We start from the raw sequence: 27,650 nt of genomic DNA, 5'->3' as shown, positions 1-27,650 counted from the left end.
TTAGATTTTTATTGTAAAAACTTCAAGGCATGAGGTCCTATTAAAAAAGTGGCTATTACTTTGTAAACAACAGAAGTGTTAAGGACTTAATTAAAATGCATACAGTTTAACAAAGAAGTTTCATGAGTTACAAACAATGCTATAACTATAAACACAAAAATGCACAAAAGTTGCAGAACATGAACATACTTCATGTAACGTTGTTTACTAAACTGGTTTAACTATTTACACTCAGTGTCAACACACTTTGATTCACCCCACCCCACCCCTTATTGCTCAATGCTAGCGCTGCTTTCAGATGTATGTGATCAGACGACGTCAGGACATTAAAATGCAATATTCAGTTGAGCATTTCGAGTTTTGGATTTAATCAGGTTAAGAAAGGGGTGGGGTAAGTTTACTAAGATGTGCTAAGTTTACTAAGAACATAGTCTGCAGTTTAGAGTGGGGCAGAGAGAGAAAGAAGGCCCATTTAACGGTATACCAACACGACTGAAGTCCCATTGATTAGTACAGCCTGCCCCAAGCTAGCGCTCTCCAGATGTGTTGGGTAACATCTTCCAGCATCCCTCAGCCAGCACAGCTGGCTGAGGGATGCTGGGAGATGTTGCCCAACCCATTAGGAGGAGGCTAAGTTGGGGAAGGCTGGATTGGCAGAGGACCTGCCTGGAAGTGTGCGTGAACTATCCCTGGTCTCACGCTCACCTCGGTCTCCCAATTCTGGAAGACAAAATGAACAGCCAGTCTAAACGTTATACAGACTGATAGGGTAGACTGCAGACTGCAGGTGCGATGCTCCCCCACGTTAAATACATGTAGCGAGCAGTATATCAGGGCTAAAGGTTAGTGTTGCCGACACTAAACCGGGTGTGCTAGTTTTTGCAGGAAGCTTTTGTTATTTTTTAATGTGGAAGAGATTCACACATACACATATGTATGGCACACCTTACCTGTGGAATACTTCACAATTCTTGCATAACATGTAGAATGGCTCTGAACTGTGTAGGGAGCAATGGTATAAAATCAGCAAGGCGCTACCAATGAAATACCAAAGCTTTAGGCATTCAGCTCTGTACATTTCGTTTCATTTCAACAATTCAAGGCTCTTTCTCTTCTGCTATTTGGACGTGTGTTATTGAAGAACACCCTACCAATGAATTAATTAATGAGTTAAGGTTATGAAGAAAGGGCATCTCTGCCACACAAACTGGCCAAGCTGCACAAGAATTCAGCTTGAAGGCTGGCGTGGAAGGAGCAGCTGATTCAAAATGTAATTCAAGAGCACTGCAGGGAATCTTGGGGGATGCACGTGGCCCCATGAAACCAAAGAGTTGCACCCCCAAATCCTCTTAATGCCATAAAGGGTAATGGGGTGTCCCCCCCCCCAATCGTGCAGCGCATCCACTCGTGACTGGGGCCCTTGAACCAGATTAGTCCACTACAGAAATTAGACTCCGATGTAATTTACTTTTAAATTGGAGGCAATACTGCTCTATTATACAAATATTTAGATATTACGTTAACCAGGTCATGAAGCACACAGAAAAAATATATTCTGTCCAGGCTTTACCACCTTCTATAGTATTGGATAGGATAGCTCAAAAGTAGTAAAGGAGTCTGAGGTATGTGTAAAATACACGTGCCTCAGACCTGCTGCAGCTGACAGGAAAGTGGAATGTCCAGTAGCTCCATAACATCTCACTACTGATCAATCAACACATGGAGCAGGGAGGAAAAGGGAGCTTACATTGTGTAAACAATCCCTAAATTGTTACTAGCACTGCTACAACTCAAGGTGGTTTGGGAAGCATTTGTAAAAATGCAGTGTGTCATTTGTGCCAACAATAAAATACTGAATGCTACTATAAAAGTAGCACCACGTTGGACCATGTTTTCTTCATTAGAGCTTTCACACGCCTGAAAAATTGCAAGTATGGCCCCTTTAGTAGACAAAGTTTGGAATTCACGGAGTCTAAAAGCTCCAAGATTCATAACCCAATCCTACAAAGAAAAAAAAGAGTCAACTGGAAGCATGTCCCACTAAAGCCTATGGAAATGAGTTCCACATAATACGTTCAGAGGGAGGGGAGTCAGCCTCTTCGGTAAATTTATTTTTTCTAGGCCCACGTCTCAAATGAAGACATACTGCCGAAATGAGGAAAGTTGACATTTTAACTTGGCACAATATTACAATTATTTGAAAACAGACTGAAAAGAATCCTACCGGAACCACAGAACAATGCGAACTTGGCTAAAATGACACATGGAAAGTATTCAGCATTGATTAGAAGGAGCACTAAGAACATGCTTAACCTTCTCATTACTATCCAAAAAGACACTTCACTTAAGGGTGGGGACTGGGTGAGATTTCTGGGATTTGGTGTTAATCTGTGCTATAAGAAGCTTCGGTTACATCAGGCAAAAAAATATTTAAAATTAGCCTTTTTGGCAATTTATAACTCTCAACACTTTATAATGAATAGAAAAACACTATGCTACATTTCACTTCTTATATTAATATTATTTGGCCTTGCAAGGATTCATGCTGCTTTCTAACCTCCTGTTCAACACCATGAAACACCTACAGATATGGTTGAGTAATGAAAGAAGGTGTCAGCACAGCACAAAGTTCTATTGAGCTGTTAGCTCACTTTTAATTATTGACATTCCATTTTAAAATCCAATTGGATAGTTTGCCATAGGGAATTTCTTCCTGGAGTCTGGATACGACACTAACATTTCAAGGCTCAAATTTCAACCGTGTTGAAGTTGTACCACATACCTCAGAATTTCTTGTTGTGCAATACCAAGCGTACTAAGGAATCTCCACGGAAGTCCATGAGACAAAAGATTCCACAGGCACTCTTGATCTATGGAACACAGAGCTCCTAGTGAGCAAAGAATTCGCCATTCACCTAAATGTTACAGGCAACTCTGCAAATGCAAGAGGGATGTTCACAGAGAGATGTTCTCAACGTTCAACTAAACGAGGAAGCTCCTGATTGCACAGGACCAGGGCTAGGTTTATTACAGTGACCTGTTTTCCTTATCACTGTTATGGGGATACCAAATACAAGCATTTCAGCCACAGATCATAGCTATGCAACTGCTATATGTATTAAGCGTGAAGTCAACTAGACTACGCAGTGTAAAAATGCACATAGACAAATAATTCTAGAGTCTAAACTAACTTGATACATCAAAGCAGATATATTTCTGATTAGGTTTTGGCTTCCTGACACTACCCTGTACTCAAGGTTAGAGACTTTTTCAGGTACACATGGCCTTGGTTGATCAGCATTACTCAGTCTGCTACAGCCCCTGAAACTGTGAGATAAACACCTTGCCATTCCCATCACTGCATCTAAAACCAATCTGTTAATTAATACCACATAAAGCAAGAACCGCCAAATGATCTTGACACATAACTACTGGAACAGTAAGATACCAATATACAGGTATCCAGTAGCTGTCATTCGGTTTCAGTAGCACATTTCACCTGGATTTTTGGTGTTAATACCTTTGCACTTGTAAAAGTATCATCTTGGAAAAAAGGTTGAATGTTGCTCTGTTCAACCAAATAATATTCTCAGAGAACAACATTCAAGTAGCACTCTGATAAAAAAGGTTTTTTTCCCTAATAGTTATTGTCCCAGTATTTAAACATTAACCATAACAATTTATGTATTTTTGCTTTTAAATTAAAGGAATATGCTTTTATATAAAGTCTATGGCAGAAATTATAAAACAAAGAATTTCTTTAGACACATCCTAGGGGGATTTATTTGACTTTTTTTTTTCTTCCATGAACAGCAAGCCTCGCCCCCACAATCCAACATCACAAAATGCATTTGATAGCCCCCACAGTTTCAGAAACAGTTTAGCCTGAGGGCCTGCTATGCACCAAGAGCCTTCTTGGGTTTAGAGTTCTTTGGATTCCATATATATATTATCTTCAGGAGGTTAGATCTTCAGTTTTTGTGATAATACCTTCAGAAACAGAGGAATGCAATGTATTTTTTGCATTCATTTATCAAAGTGCATCTAAGCCCAACTTTCGGTTGTACATACAAACCCATTATGACTTTCCTGTATGGCACATGAATGGGTTTATACAATCAGAAGGATGCTTACAGACATCATTCATAATAAATCTCTATATATATTTAACAACTGCAAAACAATATGAGTTATATTACATTTTGTAAACTTTGGTGCCATACCACACTTCATATTATGCAATGAGGCAATATTTACAACCCGTTGTGGCAAAGCAACTGACTGCCCTCCCCCACCAAAAAAAAAAAAATGTATAATGAGCAACTTTGCAAGTGCAGGATGAAACCAGTGCTGTTCATTGCAACTCTTATGCAAGCAGGTTATTTAAAAATTATTACTAGTTATTGTAAGCTAACTTTTATAATTTCTGTCAAGAATTTAAAGGAGTGTGAAATTGTAGTTGATGCACTCTATGGTATACTGGGCTAGGATATATGTTTGAAAAGAGACAGCAAGTTTAGAAATTAATAAGGCAGCATGCTCAGAACAAGGCTACAAAACAGCACTGATATGATATCCATAGTGGCAACTTTTATCAGTTACTGTTAACAAAATTCAGGAGTGCACACACAAGCCTCATTATTTAACAGTTTTAAAAATGTGCAAATTGTTTTCTTCTTAAAACAAAAGAAAGTAACATAGCAAGGAAGATACTCTACCAAAGAACACTTTTGTTTTTAAATCACAGCAAAGTAGACCATCTTCTCTCCAACATCCCCTACAAGGCACTACAGGTAGGAAATGACAGGTAACATGAAAGGTAATACTGCTCCTCAGTCGGGTCGAAATATGGGATATTTTGGTAAGAATTCTATTAGTATTACCTACAGAAGGGGGGAAAACACAAAGATACATTAACCCATACATTCAGCTCTTGAGTAAAAGGAAAGCTGAGGGGTCTCAAAATGTTTGGGGAAGAACATAGGAAGCTGCCTTAAGTCAGACCACTGGCTCATCGAACTCAGTTCTGTCGACACGGAGCAGCAGCAGCTCCTCTCTGGAGTTTCAGACCAGGATGCCTCCCTTGTCCTTCAGGTAAGGATAGTGGGGAACCTGAGGCCTTTTGCACATGTCCTAAAGAGCTACAGCTGGATTTTATGCCATGATTAAACGTGCCTCAGTTTGAAAGGTTTTCTAATAGGTCTGGTAGGGGCTCTTTCATTAAGTCCCACTAGGCACTTTTCATCTTCTAGGTAGGCCACACAGCTGGCTTTCCAGTTGTTTATTCTTCCCTCTAGGTGGCACTAACAGCTTAAGATAGATTTATATCTTTTGTGATCAGCAGTATCTTTGCCCATCTACGGGTTCTACGCAGTGCAATGTGGGAGACGGGAAAGATTGCAACACCAAAGCAGCAACAAGCATAAAAAGGGGAGTGCAAAACTTACTCCCCCATTCACGGACGTTGCTGCCACTCCTCTTTCCGCACTATACTGCTGTTAATGCAAGTTACCACTGATCAAATAAGGGTCCTTAGCCAAGCCAAGCCGCAAACGTCAAATCTTTCCTAAACACATTAAGCCCACAAAGCCTATATATTATTAACAGTTAGCGTAAGAGGTGGTAAATCATTTAACACAGAAGGCTGATGCAGTTTGAGCTAGAGATCTGCATGTATATTCATATAACTAAATAGGGAATGGAAGAGCCTTGGTTCATTCACTGAGAATTCAAAGTGTGCTATGGTACAGTCAGTCTCAAATGTTTCAAAATTCCAAGATTCAGAAGGTCTACATTGTGTAAACGAAGGTATGTTGTTACCACAAGTTTATCTCTTCAACCATGAGGGCTAGTAACTTGCTTGGTGAAGAGTTACATCTGGGATTTGTGATTTTAAGGAGGTCTGATGGGCCACTCAACACCAGTTCAGGGCACATGAGGACCACATTGATTTAAGTGTATATATTAACCAGAATAGTTATGGACAGAGCACACCACAGGAGAAAAAAACAGAAAGGCAAATAGTTATGATCAACTGGAGGATGTGCCTGGATGTTAATGCATGACTGGCTATTGCCTACAGAGTTTCAAATCCAGGGACATGTTAGGTATGGGGCAAATTTCAGCCTGTGATCTAAGGACTATATCTAAAGAGTCTTTTAAGATTAAAATGTTAAAAGTAGTTTATTTTAGATGTATTTATTCTGAATGCCTGCTTTATATTTCAATAAACTCATGATAATTACAGGACAAAAACCAATACAGGACAAATAGACAACTTCAGAAGAAAATCAATTTGCACCATTAGCAGCATGCACACCCAATACCAGGTAAGTTCAGGTTTCTAAAACACACGAAGCCCAGCGCAGCACTTAATAAGTCTAACCTGCATGTGTAGTATGTAGCTCATGGGAAAGGGTGAAGACTGCAATCTCTTTCCCGTCCTGCCTAAACTGCGTCAACATGAATAAATGCAGGCAAGGAACTAGAATGAAACTATAACCTGGAGGTATAAGTCCAATCATAGCAGCTGCTCTTGCTGCAAGCTTTGGCATATGTTAACATGTGGCTGGCTCATGTTTTAGACTAGAGATTGGTCCACTGAAATTACACTAAAAGATACACAGCTGATCCTATCCATTTTTACTCAGAAGTACACCCGAATTTTCAACAGGACTTATTCCAAAGTGTGCATAAGATAGAAGTTAAGCGTCTCTTGTCTCCAATAACAATAAATTGACAACTCAGTCAGAAGGGGAAATTAATACTTTTGTGACCAATGATACTCTGATAATTGAAAATAGAAAGTACTTACATACTCCATCATATTGCTAGTCTCGCATTTCCTTTTACTCAACTTCCAGTGCAAGCCAAGCTAAAATCAAATGCAATGTTTGGCATTATCTTAACAATAGCACAATCCTTAGGCCAACATAATACGGGCATTTGTGTGCATGCTTTATCTGTCCATTGGGAATACTAGTATTTATTAGGCTACAACTTTGGAGACATACTAAGGCACATAGACCTCAGTGATAGTAAGAACCATGTGGAATTAAGAACATATTTATTATGACTTCCATATGCCCTGCCACTAAATGCCTTCCAGAGTAGCCCGATACATGCAATAGCACTAATGATTTTGTGTTAGTTGTGAACATCAGGCTCCAGCCTCTAACCCAGACTTCCCCAACTCAGTGTCCTCCAGATGTGTTGAGCTACAATCTCCATTAGCCAATGGATGGCCACTTCCTAGCAATTGAGTCTTTCACTGACACCCACCCACCCACTGAGAGAGAAAGAGCTCTTGTGCTTCACAACCATGAATTACGCACATTTTAACGATATGGCTCTGATTTGGGGGATTCTAACAGAATGTCACACAGAAGAGTCCTTGATCCAGTGATGCATCTTTAGTAAATCAAACATGACTTGTTTAGAGTAATTGTATTCAGTCTAAAACAAAAAGAAACTTACACCATAATTAAAGCAGCCCCTTCTTTGCTTACCTTGTGATATAATCTGTTATTTTCCCATTCTAACAATTTCTGAATTGATCTTCTAGTCTATGAAAGAAAGTCAGAACAACGTTAGAATATGGGCTTTCAGCTATCTAAATTATGACTGATAGAACCAGATCATTCAAGAAAAAAGGCTTCTGCAAAGATCCTGGCTCTAGTCAGATAGTACATTAAAACATAATGTAACAGAATGGGAGTCATGTTGTCTTCACCAATTCAGATATAGGGCTGGACTGCTTTTGGTTTTTAGACAAATCTTGTAAGGGTCAAGGCTTTTTACACGATATAGGTAAAACTGTTTCTGGACGGTGCCATTTCAAATGTTCTCAGAAGCAATTCAGAAATTAACAGAGCAAGCCTTTGCATGTAGCCATGATGCTAATATGTATACTTACTCTTTTGTTAAGACAGACAGCAGGCCACAGGCTGCATCCCAGTGTGCAGCAACAGCACAAACACCCACAGAGAAGCCATTTTACATTGATGGGCAGATTCTTCTTTAAACATGCATTCACACGACTGATGCTGGTCTTGAATTCTTCTGGGGCAACCTAAAAAAAAAAGGAAGAGGTAGGTAGGTAGGTAGGTGTAGGTGGGTAAGTGTAGGTGTGTGTGTGTGTGTGTGTGTGAGAGAGAGAGAGAGAGAGAGAAAGAGAGAGAGAGAGAGGGTGAACTAAATATAAAGTGGAGAATCCTAATTGATAAAGAAGACATATTCTTGCTTTTGTCTCTTGCCAGCACAAATGACCGAAATATTATTGACTTTAAATCCAATCCTGTGTAGAATGTTAATAGATGTCTTTCGCTTTCTTTCCCCATTTCTCTCAATAGGTATTCAGAGACAATATAAGCAGACCATAGGAAGTTAATAATATCCTCTATCCAGGTATTAAAACATATGGTTGGATCCAGTGCTGTAATTCCGCTGACAGAAGCAGTACGCTGAGAGGAACCAGGAGGGAGGGGCGATTTCCCCTCCCTCTGCAGCCTCTCATAGACCCTCAAAATCTGCTCTGGAGAGCTGGGCAACCCTCCAGAGCAGATTCTCGGGCATCGTGGAGGGCTGCAGGAGGGAGGAGAATGGGATAAATTCCCATCCTGCTAGCAGACTTTTGCTAGCACAATGTTACATCTAACCCATAAACTACATATAATCTTGCCGGAGTGTGACAAAGAAGAAGAAAAACAAGAGGGAATGAATATCTTTCACCTTCTCTTGGCAACATTAAACCATAGAAAATGTTCTATTTCATACATTCATTAATAAAAATGAATATATGCCCACTGGAAGTAAAATATTAGGCAAGCCTGGCAGTTTCAAAGTTGTAATTAATGTTTTTCAGGTGGTCATCCCTAGCATACACACATGTTGATGAAATATATGACTCAGAGAGAAAAGGAACGAATAGTGACAGTGAAACTTAAGGTGGAAGAGAAAAGATCTTTGTTGAAATAAATAAGAACAGTTGTCAAAATCTTGTGCACATTTGTTTGGGCTGCTAAAAATAATTAGCGTGTCAACAGTTTTCAGGACCTTTGTTTTCTTCCTAAAATTTAAACAATATAAGGGAAGTGAACTATTTGGTGAGTTCACGTGTCACACTAAGCCACCCTGAGAATAAGCCACCATGGGTGGGTTGCTCATTGAACATCCCACATTACTCCTGACAATCAAATGGCTTCTTTCCTCCTTAGTCTTCCCGCTCACTCCCAACATGTATCCCAGCTGCCTTTGAGGCACGACCCCTCTAGGATGCTCATGGTTCCAATGGCCAAGAGCTGCCCCACCCCCAATTGCTACACAGCTGTCAAGTTGCAAAGCGCACAATCCCGGAGCCTTGTATTCCCTACGGAGAGAAACTTCCCCCTTCCATGGGTTGTTCGGAGTGTGTGAGCGTGCTGGATCTCACCTGCCCATCTGTTTTCAGCCTGAGTTGTTTAGCAAAGTGGAAGTTGGTGAGTGGGCGGACGCCAGCACACCCACTCCTGAGTGCTACAAATAATCAATGGTTCATTAACCGCGGGATGTTCATTGTGTACGCACCGGTTCAGAGTGTTCTAAGGCCTAGCGATCCACATTCACTCAGAGTAAAGGGTAGGTGAGTAAAATAAATAAAAAAGGTTTTCTGATGAAGACAGATCTCTTCAAGAGACAGCTAAACACAGCAACTCTAGAATGATGGTAGAAGGCAGAGTGTTAAAACTACTTCAAAACTATATATCCTTAGAGGTTTTTTAAGTTTAATTTTTCACAGCCTCTGCGAAAATTCACAAATTGCTTGAAGCAAAGACAGCTGCTTGTTGTGAATTGTGTTTTAAATTGTCTCTATAGCTGATCCATAATATTAAGACAGCCTCCAAATGTGACTGAGTTAGTGTGGAATTGACTTTCAAACCATCCAATACTTACATGGCATGAGAACTTTCGACTGAAGAGATGGATATATATCTTAAATAGTAATAGCAAAGAAAATGTAATTATTTAGTACTTAATTATTATTTCCTTGTTACAGGTCTGCCTGAGAAAACAGTGTTCTGGGATCTTTTGGCTGGGGAGCAAGGATATGGTGTTATTCTGGCTTTAAGCCTCCCTCGCTCCCTCTGCAAGATTTGTAGCTTCGAAGAAAATATTGATCTAATTACAAGATGTGAATATAACCAATAATTAGGTCTGAAGAAAAAGGAGGTGATGACCTTGCTTTTTAGGCCTCAACTAATTAAAGATATTCTTGTTACAAATACAACGGTTACTTGCAAAATTAAAAGTTACCATCAGGCTCATTTGTATGAATATTATCAATACTTCTATTAGATTTCTTAAATTTTAATTAAGATTCTTCATTTAAACATACAGAAAGTGTTTTCCCTTACATGTTGTGTTTCATTGGACATTTGTCCTATTTGTACTTATTTATTTAGTAATTTTATATCATACTTTTTCACTAGTATCCTCAAAGTGGCTTATAACATTTATAAAATACCAGATACAGCAGGATCCACATGCTAAAAAACAAAACTGAGTGACACAACCAGCTCTACTTGAACAGGAGTCAGCATCTGATGTTCCTTCCCACAGTTAATTCATTCATTTATTTCATTTTTAATTAGTTAATATCATCTGGCCCTGTTGGGGGCAGGACATTGCAACTGGAACAGGCCCTGACGTTCCCTTTGTCTCCCTTGCTTCTTGGGAACAATTTTTACGTTGGTTATTACAATTTATAGCTAAGACACTAACAGTGCAATCGTGTATGTAACTAATTAGTTCAATGGGACTTACTCTCAAGTAAATCTACATAGGATTGAGTCTAGGCCAGGAAAGCTTAGATACAGACATTTCTAAATTCTCTCTCTTTAAAAAGAAAAAGTGCTAAACTCTCCCTAAATTGTTTCCCAAGAAAACAGCTCAAAGAAGAGCTCGAAACAGTGAATTAGGAAGCATTCACAGTGCAATATGAGAAACCCTTAACACTCTTCTTTTTAAACACTTTGCTTTTTTAAAAGGCTGTAATGCAATACATTACATTGACTGGTGGATGTATGCATGCCTTGGTTACTTGCATGACATATTGTGGAAGACAAAGCTGCTGCAGCACAGCCTAATGGTGGTACTCTTGACTGGCAGTAGCAGTGCCAACTGGGAATCAAGCCTGTTGAGTCAAGCTCATTCTGGGCCTGTTCAGGCAACATGCGAAGAAGCCATGGTTAAGGACGCTAATGCTTTTGCAGCAAATGGTTAGTGAGCATGTTTAAAGTGTGGCTGTGTAGCTCCCATGGTTGGGAATAGTTCACTTGACACGCTAAATCATGGCTAATGTTAGCTAATATTTAGCTCAAAATGCTTAACTACCATGGCTTAGTGTGTTGTCTGAACAGGGTCTCTAAGTTGCGGTGAAAATCCAGTTTTCTGAAGAAAGTATTTTTCTGTTTTTCAGTGCACTGATCCTTTACACCCTCAATTAGGTAGTCCTTTGCAACGCAAATCTGTACATGTATCCCTTGAACAGTAAGGCATGATGCACCCAAAAACAAGCTCTTTAAAGTACCATTAATTTCAGTTGCAAGGTTAAGCATGCCTGTATCACTCTCCCACTAAAACTAATGGGATTTAAAAGTTCTGTAAAATGCCTGTAGAAATTTACTGTAGGTGTTTAATAAATGTAATATATTAATTTAATAAACACATAAACATTGCACACTAAATATATTTAACACATTAAACAAATTAGGCTTTTCCTCAAGCCTATACAAAGAACCCTAAAACAACATTGATATTAAAAGTTAATTGAAAACTTTGTTCCCCAAGACCCTGATTAAAATAGAGAAAAATGCTGAAAAACCTGGATGTTTATTAGCGATTTTCAGATGCTGAAGAAGCAAATCATTTTGAGGTGTGTGTGTGTGTGTGTGTGTGTGTGTGTGTGGTGTGTGTTAAATTTCAAGTTGAAAAGAGCCACATACAGCTGCTTCAAACTTCAGAGAATGGAAGGAGGTGCAGGGAATGCTCATCAAATTTGGAGGTGACACAAAATTGGGTGGGATAGCTAAAACCCTGGAAGACAGAAACAAACTTTAAAGTGACCTTGATAGACTGGAGTGCTGGTTAAAACAACAGAATGAAATTTAATAGGGATAAATGCTAAGTTCTGCCCCTAGGAAAAAGAAACCAAAGGCACAGTTACAAGATGGAGGATGCTTGGCTCAGCAATACTAAAAGTGAGAAGGATCTTTGAATTGTTGTAGATCGCAAACTGAGTATGAGCCAGCAGTGTGATATGGCTGCAAAAAAAGCAAATGCTATTTGGGGATACATTAATAGAAGTATGGCTTCCAAATTGTGCGAAGTATTGGTTTCCCTCTATTCGGCCCTGGTTAGGCCTCATCTAGAGTACTGCATCCAGTTTTGGGCACCACACTTCAAAAAGGATGCAGACAAGCTGGAGCGTGTTCAGAGGAGGGCAATGAGGATGATCAGGGGTCTGGAAACAAAGCCCTATGAGGAAAGACTGAAAGAACTGGGCATGTTTAGCCTGGAGAAGAGAAGATTGAGGGGAGACATGACAGCACTCTTCAAATACTTAAAAGGTTGTCACACAGAGCGGTATAACAATGGAACCAGTTACCTAGGGAGGTTGTGGGCTCTCCCACACTAGAAAGCTTCAAGAGGCAGCTGGACAACCATCTGTCAGGTTTGCTTTAAGGTGGATTCCTGCACTGAGCAGGGGGTTGGACTCTATGGCCTTATAGGTCCCTTCCAACTCTACTATTCTATGATTCTATGAAGGAAACTAAGGAGAGAGAATCATGTCTCAGTTGAGTAAAGACCCAGGAAGCCTGCAGAAGAGTCCCTTTACCAGCAAGCATTTGAACATTAAAATATATCTGTCGTGGTGGCTGTAGTTCTCGTAAAAGTTTATGGAATATTTTCTTTTCTTTTTTAACATCATTGAACTGTGGAATACAGAATAAAATTCCTAGGTATTCTGGGTTATGAAAACAGGATCCTGGCAGGGGAATGGACCTTCTAGAAGCAAGAGTGTGAGGACTACACAGATCTTATCAGCCATGGAAAGGGGAAAAGAGAAACTTTTCAATCAGTCACATTGAGTAACAGCACAGAAAGGTACATGATAAGAATATTGTCTAAATACTCGCTTGACCAACACACATTGCAGAAATTCGAAGGCAAAGTGCAAGGGGGGTTCAATTTTTGTTTTTTAAACAAAGTTCAAGAAAAGCTAGCAAACCACTGAGTTCTAGCACTGTCTTTTCCATATATATATATATATATATATATATATATATACACACATACATATACACACACACACACACACACACACACACACACACAGAGTGTTTTATGCCTGTGTGTGTGTGTGTGTGTGTGTGTGTGTAAAAACAGGACCATTCAAAAATTGTATTCTCCACACCTTCACTCTAGAATGTCATAGACCCATCGACCACTTTAGGATTCTACCTCATTCTGCTACATGTGTGAATCAAGCCACTCTGAAGCCTGATGGCAACTTTAGAGGCCTACTCTATCCCAATATGCAACACATTCATTCTATACAAATAACAGCAACAAGAAGCATTAGACTCCTATCTTATACTCCTATGGACTAGTAAAATGACAACAGGCACATGTTAACCCAAACAAAGATGAATACAAGCTGTGCTGGAATGCAGGAGGTGCCACTTTTTTTTTCTGGTAATCTTTACCAACATCCTCTCACACAGTAAGTAAGAAAATGTGGTGGTCCTCAAAGAACAAGCGAACAAGATAAGAATAGTGGTCCTCGGTACAGAGCTTTAAGAACTTTGGAATGTGTCTGGCTGGAAGGAAAAAAACACCCAACACCCCCGGACATTCTAAAAGACTAGTTCCTTTTAGGTCCAGCACACCATAAAAGGGGCTAGGGGTGGAGAGGGAAGGGTCATAATATTTTACGACAGGATGCAGGAGAGGAAACGAACAAGCGAAGACCAGCAGGCCCACTCTGCCTCCTTTGGCCATCACGATCACAACCCTATCAATCACACCTTGCGCTGAATCACAATACCGAGGGTACTTTTTATGACTTGCACTTCCCTGCGCCTGCACACCAACCTCCCCATAGAAGTCCTCATTGTTTTAAGGTCGGGGAATGAAGCCAGGCTTTACCCCTTCAGGATCACTGACTGCTCCAGGTGACAGGAAAATGGAAGTCAGATTTTAAGCTAAAACTTTTATCAGCAAGAAAACCACAGTTAAGAATTTGTCTACTTACTTGAACATGCAATTCTACACAGCGCGTTGCATTATGGGAAGATTAAAAACATATCCATTAAAAGAATTAAACTGCACAGAAAAAGGACAGGAGTTCGGGAAAGCTCATTCAAGATGCATCAAGGGAAAAATGAACATAAAGATGAAAAGGGGGAAGAGGTAGTACTGGTTGCTTGGGCCATATTTTGAGCGGGTGTTCTGTCTTTTATTTTGCATCTTTTATTTCCAAAATCCATCATATACCGCCAACCTATATACCTCCATGCAGAACAAATGAAAATAAAAACCCAACAGAGACACACACCATTTTCCATAATAGAACATAGCCTAAAATGTGAATTCTACATTCCAGAGGTTATTTCATAGTATTAGCACCTACAACCAAAGATCTAAAACAATTTCCAGCACTCTGAAATGCAAAATCAAAACAGTTGTTTTATTGCAACTCAGACCGCAGTCCTATTCACATTTTCCTGAAAGAATGGAGCACACATCTGAGTAGACATGCACAGGATTGTCCTGCTAGTCCCATGGATATCTTTTAAACAAAAAAATAACAAATAAAGCATACGATCTCAGGCAGAATATAGATTCATAAAAATAGGATTTAATTCAGCAACTTCCTAGTACTGCATTAGTTATTCTAGAATTCCACAAACTTCAACTAGTCATTTAAGGCAGGGGTCCCCAACCCCCGGGCCATGGACCGGTCCCGGTCCGTAGCCTGTTAGGAACCAGGCCTCGCAGGTGAGCTGCTTTCACCCCTTTATTTATTTATTTATTTATTTATTTATTTATATAGCACCATCAATGTACATGGTGCTGTACAGATTACACAGTAAATAGCAAGACCCTGCCGCATAGGCTTACAATCTAATAAAGTTGTAGTAAACAATAAGGAGGGAAAGAGAATGCAAACAGGCACAGGGAAGTGTAAACAGGCACTGGGTAGGGTGAAGCTAAACAGTATAGAGTCAGAACAAACTCAATATTTAAATGCTATAGGGAACAGAAAAGTTTTTAGCTGAGTTTTAAAAGCTGTGATTGAGTTTGTAGTTCTCAAGTGTTCTGGAAGAGCGTTCCAGGCGTAAGGGGCAGCAGAAGAAAAAGGACGAAGCCGAGTAAGGGAAGTAGAGGTAAGTAGAGGAAGTAGAGTAAGGGAAGTAGAGGCCCCCTCACCCCAGCATACCTGGGCGCGGGGCGCCATCTCGCCTGCCCAGCCGAAGCGAAGCCAGGACACTGGAGTGGGACGGGGGGGGGGCTTCCCAAAACCATCCCCTCAACCCCCCTCTCCCCGGTCTGTGAAAAAATTGTCTTCCACAAAACCGGTCGCTGGTGCCAAAAAGGTTGGGTACCGCTGATTTAAGGTATGTCTACATTTCCCATTCTTGCATTAATTAGTAATGTCAATGTCTCCATTTTGGCAGCATGCCAGACCTTTCCTAGAGATTCTTACCTTGTGGATATAGAACTGAAATTTGCACCATTTGAGGCAAATTTTAGATTTAATAAAGTAAATTTAGGTTAGTCTAAAGATCCATCCCAGTCCATCTTAATACTGTTACAAACTGCAGACTTCAAGATGGCAAAATCCCAAACATCTCTATCCCCTTTTTAAACTGAATATCCAGACAAAAAGAGAAGCTCTGGGAAACTCAGAAGCTTGCTCTCAGTTTGTGTCATTTTACTTGGTCCATAGTTTAGTTGGTTATGTTGCTGTTAATCTCTACCTATAAAGCAGAAAGTATGTGTGTGTCATGTATGTCCTGAAATGTTTACCCACTTCCACATACAGTACTGCCTTAATGCTGTTCACCCAGACAGATCTTCGTGTACATGGATCAGAAAAAAATCTAAAAACATGAATTTGGGTGTTTTAAGTATTTTTTAATATATTTAATAAAATATCTAGGTTTATGCCTACAACTCCCAGCATGCCTTGGGTGGGAGGCCAGACTTACTGGCCTTTGGTGGCCATTGTGATTCCTAAGCTCAGTCTCAAGCAGTCAACCCAATTCCACATAAAAGGAAACAACCCACTTAAATGGGCTGCATCCATTTGCGGTGCCTCCTCCCACCTGCCATGTGTGGTTTTAAAATCATAACTAGATACAACAGCATGCCTTTGAGAGGCTGAACTTTGGACATGCTCAAAGGCACCTCATCCTGATATCGGTTTTCTCAGAAACTGAGGGAAGCACACATGCAGCCTGCAGCCTTGAGAGGGAGGGAGGGAAGGGAAGGGAAGCACTCTGTGCATGCCCAGAAACAGGCTTGACGAAGGGGAGCAAGTGCAGGCTCCTGATGGAGCACTTTGTGGGTGAGAAGTGTGGACTGAGACAGTCCCAGAAGGACTTGGCCGGAGTTGCACGTGTCCACTGACAGCCGCTTACCTCCCCTCCTTGGCGATGCTATTCCTGGATGTTGTGTCAAGGAGCAGCATCAGCCACGAGAGGAGAAAAGCGCCTCTCAGAGGACATGGGCACCTGAGGGCCTCCAAATGCATGCCGGGAGGTGTAGTACTGGCATCACTATATTTCAGTCCTAACTCGGCCCCCACTAACTGACTTTCCCCAACTGCCACTAACTCTGCCCACCATTCCATTCTAGCCTTAGCTGTCAGTCATTCCTCCATTCACTCTTCTGTTTCAATAGCCTTGGGTGGGAGGGGAGATTTATCAGGCTGTGGCAGCCATCATCTGGAAGTGGCTCACAGTCCTCGATCTGAAGGGAGAACACCTGGGTTGGCTGCCTCAGTTACTAGGCCCCATCGGGAGGAGGAGGTCACAGCTGTGGGCAAAAGGCATGCTGGGATTTGTAGTTTTTGTTTTCTGTGGGGACAAGGAAAATCATGATGACAGCTTCAAGACGGCCCTGGCCAGGCGTTGAGGGAGAGGGGGAGAGAGAGAGAGAGAGAGAAGAAACTAATTTAATTTGTTACCTCACAGGCCTAGGACGGGCCTACTTCACAGGCCTAGGACAGGCCTACCGTGAGGGTAAGAGAGGGGGGAAATGAATTTAATTTGTTTAAAGGTTAACTCACACTCTTAGCACTGTTTTAGGGATTACAGCATGAGTTGCAATGGAGAATCTTAGAGCTTAGATTATTCTCTTTTAGGATGATGTCACTGCCCATATATTGTCAGAGAAGGGAGATCAATGCTGCACAAGGTGTCGCTGTTCCAAGGGGTATAGACTGGTGCACAAGTCAGGTACACCGTAACTCCTCTTGTAGTACACTTCTCAGCCACAGCAGGATCTCTGGGAATTACTGAGTTAGGGGCTTTATCCTAACAGCACACATCTCAGGTTAGTCGCCACACCAAATAAGCCTGATCCAATCACAAAACCTGACCTGACAGCTGAAATACTGTGCTATCTAGAAACTGACCTGTACCAAGGCATGTAGGAGTCCTCCCCACCCCCTAATCCATTTTAAACACAGTGAGAGCTAAACAGGAGAGCCACTTTTTCATGTTATTAAAAAAAGTTGCAATGTGAGCAGTACTGATTCTAGCATGAGTATTTTAAATTAAATCCACAAGGGAAAGAAGAAATGGATGGTAGTTCCTGAATCAAATGGAATACATATTCTAGATAGCATAATAATTTAATATTTGTAAAAGTGCATAAATGTACAAGGCATTGTAAACAGATAAAAGTACACAGGTTGCTCTGCTTGCACAAGACATTAGCTGAATCATTTGGCATCGGAAAATAGTGGCAAAATATGGGGAGATTCACAGAGACAAGAGAGATTAGATGAGCAAAATGAGGACAATTCTGTGGAGAACTAAATGATCTTTAATCCAACTGGATGTTAATGAAACCTATACCGAAACATATTTTCCTGAATGTAACTACTGTGGAAATCAATACCCTCATCACAAAATATATATGTTCAGGACCACCGTGTATGATTTCAAGAATGATTGTCAACATTACAACGTATTTAATTGGTGGGTACATATTTAAAGTGGGTGCAAAATCCAACTTACCTTCCCTGTCAGAATAGAGGGAAATTCTGTTTCAAACTTGTTGCTCAAGCCAAACCTTAAAAAGAAAAAAGAAAAAGCATTTCCACCCAACCTATATAGTTTCAACTTTTGCCATACTTGTTTTCACATAGCACTATCATCTTGACTTTGTGACTTGATTTACACATTCTGTTTAAAGCAAAATGTGCGCGCGCACACACACACACACACATATCTTTCAATTTATAGGAAAAACACATTTTAAGAATAATTGGGAAATGGCTCTGGGAATTTTGCTGGTAGGAGATGGAATAGTCAATACACACTACCCACAGCTGATTTTCCCTTCATTTCAAACTGAACCATGCGGAAAACTTGCAGGGGCAGAAAAGGGTTATACTTCTTTCTTTACTTGCAAACTTTTCTTTAAGTGTTACACCTGCCTTCACTCTGGGTGAAAAATGTTAATACTTTGTAAGACTACACAACCGATCGCCGCCTCCTGGATCTCCTCAATTGTGCATGCAATAAACATTTTTGTTTCTGAAAGCAATGAGACTTTCTGTAAGCAGAACCCCAAGAATGCTGTTTCTTAGTGAAGTACATTTTTTAAAGTGCAGCTGTTTTCTTCCTTTGAATACAATAGTTTGCTGTGCTTTATTAATAGCTGCTTTGGCAACTCAAGGGAGAATCTGCAGCACAGCACTAAAGGAAGCAGAAGTACAAGTAACAAGAGAAATAAGAGATTTCAAAGCTTTCTTTGATTTTTTTGTTCAGCAAAGTGTTCTGTGTAACTCAAATTCCTGCACCATCAATAGTCAACGACAGAAAAGCAATCACCAATGTTGTGCTCCATGGTCTCTGGAGCCAACCTGGAAACCAAAATCAATTCCAAACTCACCTTGACAAGTGTCAGATTATTTGAGAAAAAGTCACGACCATAATGGATGTCTAGCAGAACAATTTTATTGCCAAGGACAATCTAGAACAGTAGCACAGCTGACTGTCTCAATTTGGAAGTAAGTGTCGAAATAGCAATATAGCTAAATAAGAGATTCCCCATCACATCTCCCCTCTCCAGGTACCTTTAGCCCCCATATATATCCTACTCTAGAAATGCAAAATGTGCTTGGTTAATAATACTCCTCAAAACAGGTTTCCTGACAACCCAACCATCATGAGTAACAACTTGACCATAGGTATGTCTTTTAGTGTTTCTTCCTGACTGGGCTGCAATGGATAGATCTTCTAATGCCGAATCTGGAAGCACACAAGAGATTTCTTCTTGTATTTGTTTAGTCTTTGATATCAATTGTAAATGTTTGTGGTTTCTAGTGAATTCTCCTCAGATGGCCTCAATAACGTATGCTTTGCTGGGTGGCACACTCTACTTCACGATGGCTGAAGTCTTCCATCTTTTCTCACTGTGCAGTTTAACCAAAACTGGGTCTCCTGATATAAAATCAGGCAGCATTTAACAGAACATGGATTCATTCTATTTCAAGATTATTTCTTTTGGTACTTTGGCCATCCTAAATGTACACTGCCTATAGGATATTGAAGTTGCTTATCTGTCTTAGTTGCCTTTTGTAGCTGCTGTCACTTTCTTTCTGACACTGGTCTTTAGGCTTCCACAGCTGAGACATAGGTTGTTACATCCTCTCCAAGTTATCCAAGTGTATCTGCAAAAACCAGGGTCTTCCCTGAGGCAAATTAAGCAACTCTGTTAAATCGTGTAGATTTTATCAGGACGCTGTAATGAAGCTTGGTACGTCACCATAATTAAGACTAACAAGCGGTTTGTGATCAGTTAATAGCTTAAAAGAATTCAGTTCACATAAGTGTCTACAGAAATTTCCACGTCTATACAAATTTCCACATCCCATACACTTGCCAGCTATTCCTTTTCAATCTGTGTGTATTGCCTCTCTGCATCTGTAAGTTAAGAAAACAAAATACAACCAGTTTCCACCTCTTCCCCTCCTTATTGTTTTACTATGATTTTATTAGATTGTAAGCCTATGCGGCAGAGTCTTGCTATTTACTGTTTTACTCTGTACAGCACCATGTACATTGATGGTGCTATATAAATAAATAATAATAATAATATGACATAGCAGGTGCTCTGTAGTTGTAGCAGAACATCTATCTCATAGCTACAGGCATCTGCACTCACCACTGGAATGGTGGGATGCCCTGAGTGAGGGTTTTGAGGAGAGTTACAAGACCCCCTAAAAGACCCCAGACTCATATCTGAAAGATCCCCAGATGTATATTCCAGACCCCTGAGCCATGGGGATGAAGACCTTGAAGTTTGATTCTATGCTAATTGATTTTATGCCATTAACTAAGACTCTAGCTAAGACTGAATATGAGCCAACAGTATGACATGGCTGCAAAAAAAGCAAATGCTATTTTGGGCTGCATTAATAGAAATACAGCTTCCAAATCGCGTGAGGTACTGGTTCCTCTCTATTCGGCCCTGGTCAGGCCTCATCTAGAGTATTGTGTCCAGTTCTGGGCTCCACAATTCAAGAAGGATGCAGATAAGCTGGAGCGTGTTCAGAGGAGGGCAACCAGGATGATCAGGGGTCTGGAAACAAAGCCCTATGAAGAGAGACTGAAACAACTGGGCTTGTTTAGCCTGGAGAAGAGAAGATTGAGGGGAGACATGAGAGCACTCTTCAAATACTTAATGAAGTATTGAAATACTTTTAATGGATTGAGGATGAGGGTTTTTAATGGAACTGTCTTAATGTGGGATGAGGGTTTTTAATGGAATTGTTTTATATGTGATTGTAAAGTGCCATGATACCAGAAATAGTGAGGTGACACTATAAAAATGCTTTAAATAAATAAATAAATAAAAGGTTGTCACACAGAGCAGGGCCAGGATCTCTTCTCAATCCTCCCAGAGTGCAGGACATGAAATAACGGGCTCAAGTTCCAGGAAGCCAGATTCTGGATGGACATCAGGAAAAACTTCCTGTTAGAGCAGTACAACAATGGAACCAGTTACCTAGGGAGGTTGTGAGCTCTCCCACACTAGAGGCATTCAAGAGGCAGCTGGACAACCATCTGTCAGGGATGCTTTAGGGTGGATTCCTGCATTGAGCAGGGGGTTGGACTCAATGGCCTTATAGGCCCCTTCCAACTCTACTATTCTATACTTGTCAGTTGGGCTTAAATGTTTGTCTGTTTGGATTAGCACTGGTTACCCACCAGGGTGTTCCGGACCCATTTGGTGTAGGTGCTGAGGTTAAAAGGGACCAAATTTACAATTACCACATAAAAATAATCTCCAGTCTTGCTAATATAAAAATTACATTTCTCATTACTTCTGTTGCATCTTGGACCCTTGTATTTAGTGCTGGAAACAGATTCAAGAAATCCTCAGGTTTTATATTTTGAATAAAATGGGTAAACAGCATTAAGTTCACACATCACAAAGAATCTTCGCTTATCATGACATGTGATTGTTGTTTCTTTGTCCGAAATAGGCCATAATGATGCTTGAAAGCTTACCAGAAGCATAGATAGATCCCAATATTACAGATGCATGCATGCAGTTTCACTTAAACCCTTTTCAGAAGATGACGACCTGAAAGGGAATTCAAAGACAAAACCACTCCCAAATCTATGACTGCAAACAGGATTTCAACTGAACAATTTTGTTGATAGCTATAAATTACTAAAATATTTGCCATGTTTACAATATACCACACTGGTCTATTTTTGTAGTGAAATGGCTGTCACACCACTTGTGCTTAAAGAAAAACAACAGATATTCTTGACTACAGAGAAGAACTCCGTCAATTCAAACAAGTAGTCTCTAAACGAAAGTTAACCTGTAATTCCACAGTAGAATTAAAAATATTACTATTTCATGTTTATTTATTATATCTTATCTTTCTACATTAATATAAATTATAATGCATTTGAATTCATAAATGCACAACAATCAACCAATACTTTGTTAACATATTAACAAAAACCAGATCTTTAAAAGCCTGATGGAACAAAACACTTTTTGGGGCCTGCACAAAAGTGAACAAAGGAGTCAAGAGTCAACCAGCTTGATTGGTAACTGGCAAATAGAGGGAGAAAATGTGGAGGCAGTGACAGACTTTGTATTTCTGGGCGCAAAGATTACTGCAGACGCTGACTACAGCCAGGAAATCAGAAGATGTTTACTTCTTGGGAGGAGAGCAATGACAAATCTTGATAAAACAGTTAAGAGCAGAGACACCACACTGACAACAAAGGTCCGTATAGTTAAAGCAATGGTATTCCCCGTAGTAACCTATGGCTGCGAGAGCTGGACCATAAGGAAGGCTGAGCGAAGGAAGATAGATGCTTTTGAACTGTGGTGTTGGAGGAAAATTCTGAGAGTGCCGTGGACTGCAAGAAGATCAAACCAGTCCATACTCCAGGAAATAAAGCCAGACTGCTCACTTGAGGGAATGGTATTAAAGGCAAAACTGAAGTACTTTGGCCACATAATGAGAAGACAGGATACCCTGGAGAAGAGGCTGATGCTAGGGAAAGTGGAAGGCAAAAGGAAGAGGGGCCGACCAAGGGCAAGATGGATGGATGATATTCTGGAGCTGGGGGTGTCGACAGCCGACAGAAAGCTCTGGCGTGGGCTGGTCCATGAAGTCACGAAGAGTCAGAAGCGACTGAACGAATAAACAACAACACTGTACATCTGATGGCATGCAAGGTGTTGGGAGGAAGTAGAGAAGAGGTTTAGAAGTGCAGTGAAGTTCTCGGGCAGATTTATGTTACTATGCATCCCACTAAGACTATCCATAAATACAAAATCTAGTGAGTTTTCCATAGATTTCAGTATTCCGAGCTGGCCAGTCAAGCACCCAACTGATTGTTGGGAAAGCGCTACAGGGAAAAGCAGGTGCTCTCTGTCTTTGGACATAGTTGTACTCTCGCTGAGAAACTAGCTATTTAGACCACAGAGCCCATCCTGTCAACACCACAGATTAAAACCAAGACCACAGGGCATTGAATACCTGAAATCCGAGTTAGACATGCCCCCAACCTATTGTTTATACGGTTGCATGATTATCCGAGAATAAATGCATTTCATTTTCATTTCATTTATTGCATTTTTATACCACCCAATAGCCGAAGCTCTCTGGGCAGTCTCTATTTTCATCCATTTATCTTGTTTAAGAGAACATAAGACTAGAACTGCACAACATTACAAACAGAACCCTCCACTGTTGTCTCCTGCAGCATCTGGTGTTCAGAGATATACTGCTTCTGAAAATGGACATTTATTTAGTTATGAGTGCAAATGACAATTGACAGACCTGTCCTCCATGGATTTGTGTAATCTCCTTTTAAACCTATCTAAGCTTGTGGCCATTACCACATCCTGTGGTAGAGAATTTCGCAAATTAATTGCTCACTGACTGAAGAACTGATTTTTTATTAAATATACCTGGGGTGTGTGGCAATGGAATGATAGACACATTCAGTTTGAAGGTGTATTACTTGAGCCTGCGTGTGAGCAAACAGAACCCCAACCAGTGTACAAATACTATGCATAGTATGCTCAAATATTTTGAAAAACCAAAAGAAAGTCTGAATAAATGCACAATAGATGTAAAAGGATTAATAATAATACTTAGGATGTTTATTTAAAAGCTTAAAATTATAAAGGTTTAATAAAGGATTAAACTCTGCACTGGATACTCATAAGACCTAGAGTTTGTAGGCTTCTGAGCATTGGTACAATCGATAGGACTGCACTCTAAAGCAACTAACATTGAAATAGAAGGGTAGGATAAAAGTGTTCTTATAACAAACACACTCCTGTGCTTTGTCTGCAGTGCAGTGCTCAAACTGGCTGAACTAAGCCAGAAAGAGAAGCAGGGGGAAGCCAAAGACCAATCTGGACAGTTTGATTCTACTTCACAGCCATTCAGAAGAAATCCAGAGAAAGATTTTCATTCTTAAGAAAGTATGTATTTGTGGCTGTCCATTTACTAGTCCTGCTGGCCTCAAATCATTTTTTTTTACTTGCCCCAAGGAGGATTTAAATTAAGATCTCTTCCATACAATTTCAGGCTCTCTTCCTTGCCTAACTCTGCAATTAAAATGGGGTGGGGGATGTATTTTAAATATGCAACATTTAGCAACACCAAAAGATAGAGCCATAACTGAATCCCAAGGCAGCTCAGCTAAGCTGGAGAGTGTTTGTTTAGAGGAAGGGGTGGGTGGGTGTTAACAGAAGCCTTCAAAGTCTAGCATTCTGCTCTGCCACACCATACTCCTGCAACCTCAGCAGTATCCCCACTTCAGGAGCTCTGGTATTTACTCCGGCAAGCAGCTCTGCACCAATCTTGATCTGCAACTTTCTCCCCTTCCAAAATAATAAAACAGGGCTCCTGTCTTATATTCTGTATTCAATTGTGCAGGAGCGTGGGCCTCCATCTCATCTCTCTGTGTATATATATAAACATATAAATAAAAATCACATTCTAATCTGAAAACCTTTTTTATCTAAGAACTAGAAGGCAGGGGAAACTAGTGAAAGCAAATTAAGAGATGCACTGCACTTACTTCATGTTGTTCCCATAGCCTAACACTTGAAGAGATATTCCAAGAGGGGCCCTTTGCACAGTCTCAGGAATGCTCTCTGCTTCATTGAGTTTACATACCACCCCCCACAACAAAAGCAGGGCGTTTGTAGAAATAGCCCTAGGCACACCCTCATTTAGTTCACCCACACCACGATTTTAAAAGGGCGGGGGGGGGGGGAGCTGCAGGAATGGCACTCTGCACTGCCTCATGAATACTCTCCCCTCCATGGAGCTCACCCCACAGAACTACAAAGAAAATAGAGAGGGGGCTGCAGGAATGGCACTCTGCACTGCCTCATGAATACTCTCCCCTCCATGGAGCTCACCCCACAGAACTACAAAGAAAATGGAGAGGGGGCTGCAGGAATGGCACTCTGCACTGCCTCATGAATACTCTCCCCTTCATGGAGCTCACCCCACAGAACTACAAAGAAAAGAAAATGGAGAGGGGGCTGCAGGAATGGCACTCTGCACTGCCTCATGAATACTCTCCCCCGCATGGAGCTCACCCCACAGAACTACAAAGAAAAGAAAAACAGAAGAGGGCGCGCTGCAGGAATAGCACTCTGCACATCGCTCAGAGGCACTCTCGTTTCCCTACAGTTCAGGAGCCCTGTTATGAAGAGTCCCCAAGGCTCTTCTAGCTGCACATGGGAGACCTCGCCAGGCCCAGGCTCCCCCTCCCCGTTATAAACACCCCCTCCTCCCGCCTCCCCCCAGCGCCCCTCCCTCACTCCCTCCCTCCTGCTCGCTCCGCCCCCCGGCCCGTTTCCTCAGCCCCCCGCCGCCCTCCTCCTCCGGCGCCCCCTCCCCAGGTCCTTACACAGTGATATGCCCGGCGCCCCTCACAGCCACGGGTTCGGGCGCGTCCCGGGGCCGCGGCAGCTCCTGACTCCTCACCACAGTCTGAGACTCCTCCTCTGCCGTCGGCGCCTCGTCTTGTTCTTCTTCCTCCTCCTCCTCCAGCTCATAGATAGTGTCAAAGTCCGCCATGTTGGGGAGCAGGACGCTCATCGCCCCCTCCCGCGCGGCGCGCGGAGCCTTAAAGCGCATGCGTCACGCGCGCGAAGGCCAGGAGGGTGAGCAGCCGGGGCCCAGCTGCCGTTAGGCGCGCGCGCGCGGGGGGGCGCTTGTGCGCACGCGCCGAGCAGCGGCTACTGAGGCGATGACGACGACGACGAGGAAGCCGCCGCTATTCGTGGGCGGGAAAATGGCACACGCGCAAAACAGAGCACGCGCGGGCAAAGAGCGAGGAGAAAGCCCCCCAAGCGGGGTGGGGGGGAGAGGATTTCATGGCTCGAGCACCTTTAATACCCCCGCCCAATGAACCCTGCAGCCCCCCTCCACGGGTCTCAGTAGACACGTGTTTGCTTGCGACGCGTGTAGAGTGGTCGTGTGAATGCTTTACTGCAGCCGCGCAAGCTGCCCCACTCGGCTCAGAAGAACGGACCACCTGGAGCACTCTGAAGAAAATAAACTGATCACCGAGAAGTGATTTTTTTTCCATACCACAGATGACTGTTTACAAGGCTGCAGAAGCAAATTTAGTAACCAATTCATACTTTGGTTATGACTCCCCATCCGCGGTCCTTGTGCTGTCAGTTCTTCTTGGTACCAGTGGTGAAAAGGGGAGAACAACCCCGGTGGTGGTGGGTTCTGTTCGCAGGCATAGTTTTCAGATTATTATTATTATTATTATTATTTATTTATTCATATAGCACCATCAGTGTACATGGTGCTGTACAGAGTAAAACAGTAAATAGCAAGACCCTGCCGCATAGGCTTACAATCTAATAAAATTATTATTATTATTATTTATTTATTTATTTATATAGCACCATCAATGTACATGGTGCTGTACAGAGTAAAACAGTAAATAGCAAGACTCTGCCGCATAGGCTTACAATCTAATAAAATCATAGTAAAACAATAAGGAGGGGAAGAGAATGCAAACAGGCACAAGGTAGGGTAAACAGGCACTGGGTAGGGTAAAACTAACAGTATAAAGTCAGAACAAAATCAAGTTTTAAAAGCTTTAGGAAAAAGAAAGGTTTTTAGCTGAGCTTTAAAAACTGCGATTGAACTTGTAGTTCTCAAATGTTCTGGAAGAGCGTTCCAGGCGTAAGGGGCAGCAGAAGAAAATGGATGAAGCCGAGCAAGGGAAGTAGAGACCCTTGGGCAGGCGAGAAACATGGCATCAGAGGAGCGAAGAGCACGAGCGGGGCAAAAGTGTGAGATGAGAGAGGAAAGATAGGAAGGAGCTAGACAGTGAAAAACTTTGTAGGTCAACAGGAGAAGTTTATATTGGATTCTGAAGTGAATTGGAAGCCAATGAAGAGTTTCATACAACCGAGTTTCATACAACCGAGACTGTGGTTTGAACAAAGTTAATGCCACTGTGGAGAAAAATAGTTCAGTTGTAACAATCCTCAACTTGGGAACTAAAGTCCCGGGTTTGATACTGGAGTGTGGGAATAATTTGTTTGAGAACTGGATATAGTGTAGTAGCCAATTTGAATTTAGCACACTAGGTCATCCTGGGTAAGCCATAATCACTCAGTCTCCTGTCTGTAAGATAGTAATAGTAATATTGACTGAAATAGAAGATTGTTTAAATGGTTAAGATAGTATATGTGAAGAGCTTTGAACATTCAAAAAGGGGAGCATAAACGATGCAGTTGCTTTGCTGAATCCAAGTAGTTCTGGACCTAGTTAGTACCTGGAAAGGAGACTGCTTGTGAACCTTATGTATGTTGCCTTGAGTTCCAGGATGGAA

At 41.4% G+C, this 27,650-nt stretch overlaps 1 protein-coding gene across 2 annotated transcripts; it reads right to left on the bottom strand.

Moving 5' to 3' along the window:
- CHIC1 (cysteine rich hydrophobic domain 1) lies at nucleotides 1-25,898 on the bottom strand. Of its 2 annotated transcripts, XR_010026152.1 has the most exons (7): nucleotides 25,698-25,898; nucleotides 18,291-18,345; nucleotides 7,916-8,071; nucleotides 7,509-7,565; nucleotides 6,815-6,874; nucleotides 4,719-4,883; nucleotides 1-2,870 (listed from the first exon to the last, which is right to left on the bottom strand). XR_010026152.1 is itself a non-coding variant. In XM_063141583.1 (6 exons), the coding sequence occupies exons 1-6, from the start codon at nucleotides 25,886-25,888 to the stop codon at nucleotides 4,833-4,835; spliced, it is 570 nt and encodes a 189-aa protein (XP_062997653.1). In that variant the 5' UTR covers nucleotides 25,889-25,898; the 3' UTR covers nucleotides 3,756-4,832. The 2 variants fall into 2 exon arrangements, 1 of the variants encoding a protein (XP_062997653.1); XM_063141583.1 differs by lacking the exon at nucleotides 1-2,870 and having other exon boundaries at nucleotides 3,756-4,883.
- Between the last annotated feature and the right edge of the window lie 1,752 nt (nucleotides 25,899-27,650).

The sequence above is a fragment of the Elgaria multicarinata genome, chromosome 15, assembly GCF_023053635.1.
Source record: "Elgaria multicarinata webbii isolate HBS135686 ecotype San Diego chromosome 15, rElgMul1.1.pri, whole genome shotgun sequence".
NCBI classification, from domain to species: Eukaryota; Metazoa; Chordata; class Lepidosauria; order Squamata; family Anguidae; genus Elgaria; species Elgaria multicarinata.
The sequence above is the reverse complement of the archived record's forward strand: the minus strand, read 5'-3'. Positions and strand labels throughout refer to the sequence as shown.

What these genes read in the sequence shown, in the direction of transcription:
- CHIC1 (XM_063141583.1), bottom strand. Translation starts at nt 25,888, where the DNA reads ATGAGCGTCCTGCTCCCCAACATGGCGGACTTTGACACTATCTATGAG. An exon ending in GGCGCCGGGCATATCACTGT is followed by an intron (nt 18,346 to 25,697) that starts GTAAGGACCTGG and finishes TTTCTTTTTAAG; the next exon opens with GTTTGGCTTGAGCAACAAGT. An exon ending in CTAGCAATATGATGGAGTAT is followed by an intron (nt 4,884 to 6,814) that starts GTAAGTACTTTC and finishes CCCCTTCTGTAG; the next exon opens with GTAATACTAATAGAATTCTT.